At 40.8% G+C, this 11,219-nt stretch overlaps 1 protein-coding gene across 1 annotated transcript in view; it reads right to left on the bottom strand.

Moving 5' to 3' along the window:
* SMURF2 (SMAD specific E3 ubiquitin protein ligase 2) overlaps positions 1 to 11,219 on the bottom strand; it is a 59,871-nt gene that overhangs the window by 33,630 nt on the left and 15,022 nt on the right. Inside the window, exons 5-7 of the mRNA XM_015423642.1 lie at positions 7,934 to 8,018; positions 6,066 to 6,149; positions 4,492 to 4,694 (exon numbers count right to left, since the gene is read on the bottom strand). Coding sequence (XP_015279128.1) covers positions 4,492 to 4,694; positions 6,066 to 6,149; positions 7,934 to 8,018 — 372 coding nt within the window. The remainder of the gene's footprint in view (positions 1 to 4,491; positions 4,695 to 6,065; positions 6,150 to 7,933; positions 8,019 to 11,219) is intronic.

Here is an 11,219-nt window from a genome sequence, read left to right as displayed (position 1 = left end):
CCCCTTGAACCATAGGTTTCGGGGTGCGCCATGTGCAGGATTAGGCTCTGCTCACCATTCCCGTCTTAAAGTATAGAGTGGCCAGTGAACTCCAAAATGGCCACTGAGGCTGGCGCGGGCTCCGTAAATGCTACAGGGGGGTGCAGCTGTTTGGCGTGCTTTGGAATGCCATCCTCGCCTTGCTCTGCTGGTTGAGTGTCAGCCACCGCCACGGCCTCTATCTCTAGAGTGGAGAAAAATCCATTGCTATTCTCTCTTAACGCCATGGAAGGTACTCTGTGAGATCCCCTCCCATTAAGAGAGCAGCCGGCCCGGCAATGTTCAACCTCCAAAAGGGGGAGGGGGAGAAAAGAGGATAACATATAGGAAGGAAGAAGAAAAGGATTTATTTATTTTTCTTAAGTTTCTTCAGAGCGGGAACAGCAAAGATGGAAGGAGAAAGTGAAAGTAAGTTAACTCAGAAAGATAGGTTTAGGCACAGCCTACACCTAGCTGCTCTCCCTTCTGAGGCAGGAAAAGAACTGAGCCTAGGGTGACTCCCTGTACAGGAAACAGGAAGTAATTGAAATTAGTCCTGCCTCCCTAAGTGATGGATGGGAATCACCCACAAGATGTCCTCCACCTCAGAGGGAGAACTGAGGGAAGGACGCTCTGTACATAAGAACATAACAGAAGCCAATGTTGGATCAGGCCAATGGCCCATCCAGTCCAACACTCTGTCACACAGTGGCCAAAAATACCAGGTGCCATCAGGAGGTCCAGCAGTGGGGCCAGGACACTAGAAGCCCTCCCATTGTTGCCCCCCCCCAAGCACCAAGAATACAGAGCATCACATGCCCCAGCCTGTACCCTCTATGTCACGCTGGAAAAGGCAGGAAACAGAGAGAGGGAGAGGGACAGAGCATCTCTAGATGTTTTCAGCTTCAAAATCCTCTCTGCGGAAAGCCTGCACATGCACAGTACCCATGTGGGACTGCACAGGTACCACAATAAACTAGCATCTACAACAGCAAGAGAACTGTTTATGCACAAACACCATACCTGAAAGCAGATCAAACCAATGGGCTATAAATCATTACCACACCATTTAATTGTAAATTTTATTGCCCTTCTAAGATGGATGTCAAAAGATTTTGAAATATTGCTATCACATATTGGCTCTACTCTTAGAGCTTCTGTTTTATTTTATTTTTTTCTCACCCATTCCCCCTTTTAAGTTCTTATCGGGGGTATTATACCTCTCCCTCCCCATTTCCCCCAGTATTGCTATTCTACTGAGGCTTTGTAATTTCTTTTCCTTTTTTCCCCTTTCTTTTTATCTTATCTGTGCATTTCAACCTTGGCCAGTTTTGCTAACTTGTTAACAAGCAACAACTCCTTTCTCCCATCCCCTCCTTTGTTAATTAGGAGGGGGGAGTATACAGCTGTTGGTTCACGTCTCTTTACTATCTTTTAAGCTTTAAACTATTACATAATCTAAAATACCTGCCACGATATTTTTAGAAACTAAAAGCTGCATTCAGGAATGATGAAATCTAGCTTTTTCATGATGGGCATGAACCTGCCTTGCTGCTGTAATCACATTCTTTTCCTCTTCACCATCCTTACATGTAAAAAGCATGACTGAAGATTTGCAAAAAACACAACTTTGTGCATCAGCAAGGGAGTGCATGAGCATGCAATAAACCTATCACCAACAGTCCCGCTAGGATCTATTCACATGTGATGCATAGTCAAGAGCACATGTACAAAATGCCCATAAGATTTTCTTCTGGTTATTTTTAAGAATTCTGCAAACATGTGGAATGGTATTATGAAAGCCATAATTATAAAGATCAGTTAAGCAAAGGAGTCTAAACAATATGAATATTCATATAATACAGAGTATTACTTTGTATTTTAGGATCAAACTATATATTTATTCATAAATAAATATATGAATCCCAAGAACCCCACCCATTACTGAAGGAGCTTTTAAAAGCTTTGCAAGCAAAACCTCAGCAATATACACACCCGCTCAGTCAGAAAAAGTGTATTCCTTATACTTCTACCTTGGCTTTGGCCAATGACCATCAGCAGCAGGAAGTAGCCTGGAAGCAACCATTCCATGAAGTTCCCTCCCCATCTGGACAGACCTCAGTCCCTGTCCCATAACCCTTATTGATGCCCCTTGCCACATGCTGTGCTAATCCAATATTGGCTGCGCTAATCCACTATTCTGCCCTAATCAATAATTTGTTTTGTAATGATCTCCTCCTGGATGTTTTGTTACCAACTGTCCCTTTTTCTCCATTCCATTCTCACAAGCTCAGATACAAATGTCCCTTCTCACTTGCCTTTGATCCTTCTACAGCAAGATATGGCCATGATGATCATTAAACATATCCCTTTTGCTATCTAAGAAGCCATCTCATAGGGACCATATTAATCCAGTCCTGGCCTATCTTCGCTGACTTCCAATTTGTTTCCAGGCCCAATTCAAGTTGCTAGTGCTGACCTTTAAAGCCCTATACAGCTTGGGACCAGCATACCTGAAAGACTGTCTAGTCCCATATGAGCTTACTCAACCACTACAGACATCTTCTAAGGCCCTACTTCAAGTGCTCCTGCCTTCTGAGATTTGGCAGGTAGCAACCCAAAAGAGGGCCTTCTTGGTCATGCCACCAAAACTATGGAACTCTCTCTCCAAGGATATTCATCTTTACCCTTCTGTCACTGTCTTCCACCCGCAGGTGAAGACAATGTTTCATTTGGCATTCCTTCAGTGATCGCTCCTTCCTGCCCTATATTTTAATTATTGTTTTTCTGTGCTTCTACACACATATTTTAGTGCTGGTGTTAACTATTATGATGTGTTTTTATTATGCTTGTTTTAACTTCTAGCTGCACTGATGAGGCAGAAAGGTAGAGTACAGATTTTGTAATAAATAAATGCTGATTTTTCCCTTTTCAGGCCACCATTTTCTGCAAGACGAAATCCTGCAGCCGCAGCCACCACTGGCCCCTTCCTTTAAGTTAGTGCCATGCATACCAATAGGCTTCTGCATATGGATCATCATTCTCGACCAGACTGGGAGTGCATACTCAGTGACCTCAACTAGCTGGGGTCAAGCAAAATGCTAAACAAACAGTAGGACTGCGCATTATGGGGAGGGCATTTTAAGCTCCTCCTTTCACTCTCTTTCCCCAGAGTGATTAGGTCTGTCAAAGCAGACAGCATTGATCATAAATGTATAGCAATGTATGCAAGACTGTTCTGCACACAAGGCTTCCTAGATCACCTGTGCTGTGTACATGATCCAAGTCAACTGTGGTTAGAGAACTGCTACATTCTGCAAGGAAATTAACTACTCTGCTTATAAGTTTTATACTCAAAGCATAAGAGTTAAATTCTAAGACAGTACATTAAAAATAACTATGACAGAAGTTACTCTCAAATGTAGGTAGAGCCAGTATTTAGCCTCAGCTGGCATTTAAGCCCTCATTTGGGCTGTATTCCCAAGCAACCCGACTCTGAGAAGACCTGGTCCCAGAGTGGTAGGGGCCACTGTTGGCTTCACACTATCCACAGGCCCTGAACTCTCTCTTCAACGTTCTTTTCAATTTTCCCTTACAGTACCAGTTGACTATCAGTCTCTTACCAGTATTTAGCCTTAGGTTTTTACCAAGGTAGTTGGTGTTTAAATCACTTACAGGCACAGGGAGACAAAGCTCGACTCTTTTCTGGGCAAATGTTGTTGATAAATTTGAAAGAGATTGTGGTTGCTATAAACCCAACTCTTTCTGAAGTCTCCCTTCATTCTCCTGCCCCTCTTCCCCACATGTCTATTAAATTAAATTGAATTGAATTAAATTAAAGGGGGTAGCAGCAGTGCTAGACAACCATTATACACACATCAGTTCTCTCTCACTATGGTCTCAGGTCAAACTACGGAGTCAGTATGGCATAGTAGCGACAATGCTGGATTAGGACTGAGGAGAATAGTATTTAAATCTCCATTCTGCCATGAAGTTTCCTGAGTGATCTTGAGCCAGTCACATACTCTCAGCTCTCAGAGCTGTTGTGAGATTAAATCCATATATGCAATCATAAACTCTTGGAAGAAGGGTGAGGTAAAATATAACAGACACAGATTTCCATGGTACATCAAGCAGTACCTGAGAAAAGCAGCAACTAGTTCCAGGTATGCAGCCAATGCTGCCATAACAAATCATACCTGAAGCAATTTTAGACATGTTTCAAGTCATTCTCTATAAAACATGAAAGGTGAAGCACTTGTATTTCACTGAAAATATACACACTGCAAGGCTACCTTTTCATCTCAGTGATACACACACACACCTCAAATTTGGAACCTCTACCAGCAAATTTTACCCCATTTAAATTTTCCTTAAGACGGTTTCAGCTCTCTCTCCACAACAGTCTTCAGAAATCATCATGAGTACAGCTCTGCAAATAACAGGCAGTTATGCAGTTCTGAGATTGCATACCATATCCTTCTGGTAAATCTGGAGGAGTATGTAGATGGGTCCTGCTCATATAATTCCTGTGCCTCTGAGACCTCACTCTTCTCTCTGCTAGCCTGGGATCAGATGACTGTCCACATGTTGCACCATTTATAGCTGTAATGGGAGTGTTCTCATCCACAAAGCAGCTCAGAGGTCGACCTGGACTGGAATATTCTGATGCCGGCCTGCAGAAAAATAATAATATTATTTTCTTTGTAAAGGAAAAATGTTTCCTAAGACTGTGGATAGCTTTAACTGAATGAATATAGTATACATGCCAACATGGATGGCCAAATGAATTCTATTTAAGAGCAAGGTGACTGAAGCTTGTTTGTAACTATGGCCACAAAATGCTGTTTTATACAGAAACATATAGTGTTTCTATACCAGTGATGGAACAAAGAGCTAAAGTGACTACCCCCTGTGTTTCTATTTATTTCTTTACCTTGTTAAATAATCTAATATCTAACACCCAATATACAAAATTAAACAGAAACAATGGTCTTAGGCATGCGGTAACCACGTAGGATTGCCAACCTCCAGGTGGGGCCTGGAGCTCTCCAGGAATTACAGCTGATTTCCAGACCACAGAGATCAGTTCCACTGGAGGAAACGGCAGCTTCAGAGGGTGGACGTGGGACATCACATCCCCGTTGAAGTCCCTCCTCTTCCCCCAAATCTCCCAGCCTGGAGTTGGCAACCCTATCACCAACATGCACGCTGATCATTAATGCAATAAGACATCATGATACAGTGGCAATATAAAATTTGTTTACCTAAAAAAAAAGACATCATGATACAGTGGCAACCACTCACAAAGGTGTCAGACCATCTACCCACAACCCCTCTTTCATATACTGCATCAATTTCCATGATCACCATCATGCAGACCGGGATTACACACAAGTGACATTTAAGACCACAGAGATCAGTTCCACTGGAGGAAACGGCAGCTTCAGAGGGTGGACGTGGGACATCACATCCCCGTTGAAGTCCCTCCTCTTCCCCCAAATCTCCCAGCCTGGAGTTGGCAACCCTATCACCAACATGCACGCTGATCATTAATGCAATAAGACATCATGATACAGTGGCAATCACTCACAAAGGTGTCAGACCATCTACCCACAACAACCCCTCTTTCATATACTGCATCAATTTCCATGATCACCATCATGCAGACCGGGATTACACACATTTATTGACACAATTTATTGTTGTCAATAAATACAACAAACAAAATACTTCCATCCTATATGTACAGTTTTCATATCTATTTAAATAGTAGAATGCACCCATTAAACTTGTGTGTGTTAACACAGACATAAGGTGAAAACAACCATGTAGGAAGGGTTTTAAATTACAGAAGTTATGTTAGGATATTCATGACCAATGGCAACAGGGGAAGAGGGCCCAGTAGGAACGAGGGAAGAGAAACAGTCTGTAGCCCAATTTTTAGGAATTATGAGCTCCTACTACTGAACACCATAAGAGGCATGCGTGCTCAGAATCATTCACTGACAGAGTAATACACATGCTCTCCTCTTAGGGATTCTTACCGTGTTGGTCGCTCCCATTGTGTTGTTCGTGTAATGTGATTTAAATACTGAATCCTTCCAGAGGCTGTCCGCCTTTCTTCCCAACTAGAATCAATTAAGATTAAATACCCTTTATTCATGAGAAGTTTTGTTTTCAGCAGGCAGCATCATATGAACAATAGTCCTTATGAATTATTATCTCCCTCATTACACACACATTCAAGAGTAGGGTTTTTCAGCACAGCGTTCCCCTCCACCATGCACAATGCAAAACATCTTTAATGGCTTCTGAAGTACAAGCGGGTTGTTAACAGGTACAGGGCAGGGGAGAAAGCAAATGTACACTTTTGAACGCAAAAATACCCTGTCACATCCAAACAGCACAAAGACATCAGCAGTAACACATACAAAACCTCTCATGCAATTTTTTACAAGCAATTTGGGTTCCACAAGCAGCAGTTACAGGGTTCCATTGCAACAGGTTCAGAGAATCTCTTTTAAAATCCAGCTTTAAAATTTCTGAGACTGAGCAGAGTCTGCAGCTATTATTACATCTTCTCCGAACAACCTTACATGTTTTAAACAGTACTTTCACCTATCATATCACTCACATAAGGCACGGCTGATGAGTCAGAGATTTCCTTGAAACACCAAAAGGAAGTCTCATGAGAGGGAGGGCAGAAAGAGTTGCATCAGTGCTTAGTTCTCATGGCCCTTTCTTACATGCTCAGGGAAATGCTGATCGCCACTGGGGTCAGGAAGCAATTTTCTTCAGGCCAGTTTGGCCAGGGGTCCTATAGGATTTTTTTGCCATCTTCTGGGCATGGAGCAGGGGTCACTGCAGATGTGGGGGCGAGGTAGTTGTGAATTTTCTGCATTGTGCAGGGGGTTGGACTAGATGACCGTGGAGGTCCCTGCCAACTCTAACATTCTAAGAAACATCACTTAAATCTCAGTTAATAGTGCATCCAATTGAAGAACATTAAACTTACATTTTTAAAATTATACTTCTAGAAGTTATTTTACATCAATTCAGAATACCAACATTTTCATATATGCCTTTAACATAACACTGTTTTCCCCCTTAGAAATTTTAAGTGAAAGTATGTGCAACTGTGACTTACTAGAAATACTCTCGGATAGCTATAGCTCTGATTGCCCCTTCATACTTAAAATAAAATAAGTCTATGTAAAAATAATTTTTAAACAAAGAAGTAAGGCTGTGCAAAAAAAAAATTCAGTATTTTTTGGGTTCAGGTATATTGAACCCAAAAAATATCAGTACTTCCTGATATTCCCGAATCCCAATTTTGGTATGGTATTTGGATATATTCGGGATAGCCTTTTTTCCCCTTTTTTTTTTGCTCCATTATACCATATGGGAACCATTATAGTCAATGGTCTGCATAGGCTATAATGGAGAATTGATCTGGGGGTATCTGGGGCTCTAGGGGGGCTGTTTTTTGAGGTAGAGGCACCAAATTTGCAGCATAGCTGCTGATGCCTCTCAAAAAAACCCTCTATATTTCCAGTTCTATGGGCCCAAGAAGAAGATGCCCCCATTCTCCTTTGTTTCCAATGGAGGGGAAAAGGCATTTAAAGGGACTCATCTGGGGCTGGCTTGTAGTAATAGCTGACCCAAATAAAAGCCAGGGAAAAAACCCTTTCTTTTGGGCTCAGCTATATCAGTAGCCCAATAGAGATATGTATTTGGCTTAAGTAATACCTGAAAAATACCAATAAGGTATTTTTTGGATATTTATTTGGTTTAGTTTATACCAAATGCACACACCTACAAAGAAGTATTCTGCAATACCACTAATGTCAAATAAAATTTGAATTACTGTCATGACATGCAGTGTATTCCTGCCTTTATAGTGTTTACTTACCCATCAGGTAGATCATTGTCAAATAGCCTACTGCAATCTACAACTTGACCTCCCGTGCCTATCCGGTCTCTGGACTGAAGACTTACTATTAAAACGAAAGTCAAAATTAAAGATACTGTAATGCAGCTCAAACAACAACTGTGTTTGAAAAAGAACAATATGTCTTATAGAGAAGTTTTATAAAGCCACCATTTCATTAGTTTTCCACTAATTAGGCCAAATTAGAAGATCTGTATTCCCAAGCGGCAAGAATTCACATATTATTACTATAAACTACCTTACATTAATATAAAGATATAATTTTATATTTCTATCTAAGAACATGATTGTAGAAAGTGGATCAAAATCCATACAATGGGACCATGTTCAGAGAAGGGATGATTTTTCTACAAACAAAAAATAAAAATAGATAAGTGGTGGTGATTTAAAAACCCCAGGAGTGAAAGAATAAATAAACTCTCACAATGCTGCATCATGAGATCTCAGCCATCATTTGGGTGATTACCTAGCAAACCCAGTAAATAATGTCAGAGATAGCAATGGCTGCAGGGCATAAAGAGGCAAGCAGTGACATGGAAGAACAAGAGAAAGAAGAGGAAGCAGTGGCAACAAGGAGATTGTGTTGGCAGAGTGTTAGGGCTGGAATATTCCAGGACTGGGTACCAAAGACTGGCTGAGCTTGGAGCTCTAGAACAATAGCCCACCAGGACTCTTGGAGGTGACCAATGAGAAAATAATGTTATGTAAATAGCCTATCATTGGGAGTTGGGTGTGTTTGGGTGTGGTTTTGCATGCTGTTTAAACAGGACTGTTGTCCTGAGGTTTCAGTCTTGTTCCTGAAATCACTTAATAAAGTAAGAGCTGTTCACTGCAATGCATCTTGAACCCAGTATTTAATACAGAGAAAGGGCTGAGGAGCCAGTAAGAGGGCTGAGGAGGTATAAAGAAGCAACAAAGAGAGGGAGACAAACATATGGATGAGGGGAAAGACCCAGCAGGGGAATGGGATTTTCCCACTCCCACAAGTTATTTGTGGGTCCCCTATTTGTTAGTATATAACAGCCAGATCCAAAACTTTCCCTGTCACATTCAGAGCAGTCATAAGTGCAACAAAGTGAGGGAACTGACTTGAGGAAGGGAGAAGACCCACTGCTTTACTAAGTAAACCTGCCTTTGGGGGGGGCTACTGCCATCTTCTCCTCAGGCTGGGGGATTACCCCCCCCCATCTTCCCTCATTTTTCATCCGCCTTCCACTACTGCTGCAATGCACTGTTGCAGGAAAACAAAACAGCAGAGATCTCTATAAAGTGGCAGCTTTCTTTGCTCCTGGGTGATATAATTTTGATGGTGCTGCCATGGGGTAAATAAAGCAGTCTCTCTAAATACCTGACCACTGCTCTAACTTTTTTTTCCCCTAGCAAGTATGAAAGAATTTTGTGATAGCAGTGAGAAGAGTGGTGGCAGCATGGGGAACAGGGCAAAGAAAGAGCCGGAAGCTTAGGTGGCTTTAGCTACAATATAGGACACAGCTGAAAAGAGGCAGAATGTGAATGTCTGGCCTAGTCCCCCACCTCAGTGGTGTCCCCCTTTACTATCTTTTCCACATGCAAAGGACTACCACTAACTCCTTTCAGGGAAAATAGAATGTACTTGTGGATAACATTGGGGTGGGGTCCAAAACTAATTAATTGCCAGGGCCAGTCCTCCCTGACAGGGATGCAACAGAGAAGAAATATACCTCTATGCAAAAACAGTTCACTGATTATTAACAGCAAAGGGTGCTAAACCACAGTGCTTCCATATCCCTTCAAATAGGAACTTTGCAATGAACTTTTGAATTGTTTGGCACTTTAATATTAATTTGCACTTTTGTCTTGTTTGGAAGATGAACAGTACTTTTTAAAAATAACCCATTTATTTGACACATTAATGTACTGCACATAAAACACAGCCACAATGCAGAATTGGCAGAATTTAAATGAGACAAACATTGCTCACATTTCCAATAAAAATATACACGGCTAAAAAAAAAATGACACTGCCTTTATCCATGGTAACATATTTCTTAAGCATAAACCATCTTCACAACAGAACAAAAAAATGGCAGTTCTGTACCTGAAGTGTAAATTGTAAGACAAAGACTGTATGTGAAAGCCTAGGTAGTCCTGTTTACTTTAAAAGCAGGTTAGCTGAGAATGAAACTGAACACATGACTTTATTTGTGGGTTCTGTGGCATAAAGATTAATGTGCTTTTCCTAATCCTGTTTTGATTGGAAACGAAAGCTCATGTCTAGACCAAAATGAGCATCTATCCAGCAAAAGATAATGTAGAAACCAGACCCACTTGCAGCCAAAAACATACTCATATTCAGAATGTGGGTACCAACTGGAAGTAGAACTCTACAAGTGCTTAGACTGTCAACATTTTCAACCAATACTGATAATTTTAAAAATGTATAACTATGAACTAAGTATGTGATTAAATCTGAAAACTATAGACAGAGTACTCTAGCATTCCACTTTCCTCCATTGTTTAATTCAAAGACATTTCGTCCAAATATAAATATAAAGCTAGCACATGAGGAAGTGGATTCTTAATTGTAACAGTTCAAACAACAAAACAGTTTAACCACTGAGTGAAGATATTGGCTTTACAATGAAAAACAGTAACAGCCAAACAAAACAATCTGTAGTACAATGTGTGTTATTTTTCACAAGGATTTTGTCAAAGGAAGTCTTTTTTCATGTGGGTGCCATGACATGGAAGCACATGTACAATAGGTAAGTTTGTAAAGGCTGTGACATAATGGACATGATCCAGCCAAAGTTAAGCAATTACAAAGCCTGCTTATTTTAATGGGAGAAGTATGATCAGCTTAACTCTCTCACACTGAAGGCCACAAGATTTTAAAGCATATAATTGGCTGGACAATAACTTGAATAACACCTAATATTGTTTGGTACATCAATAATTACTTGAATAACAAAACTGAGGAAATCTTGTTCAGGAAAAGTTACTCATGAACTGCCATTAAACCAAGGTTTCTGAAAGGAGAAACAGAAATCTATAGGAACACTAAATAATAACACTAAAAGTATTTTTAAAATACAACAACAGTAACAGGAAGAAAAGTATTTTACACAGATTTGGTAGCCACTGCTTCATTTGAATGTATTCAACAGGAAACCCCCCCCCCCAAGTGGCATGGGAAAAAATGGACCCTTTTGCTTTGATCCAGCAAAGTGTTTCTGTGGATGGAAGGAATTCTCTTAGCTCCACTTTG

The sequence above is a fragment of the Gekko japonicus genome, unplaced genomic scaffold (assembly GCF_001447785.1).
Source record: "Gekko japonicus isolate JY-2015 unplaced genomic scaffold, Gekko_japonicus_V1.1 scaffold33, whole genome shotgun sequence".
Taxonomy (NCBI): Eukaryota; Metazoa; Chordata; class Lepidosauria; order Squamata; family Gekkonidae; genus Gekko; species Gekko japonicus.
This window is presented reverse-complemented; position numbering and strand designations above follow the sequence as displayed.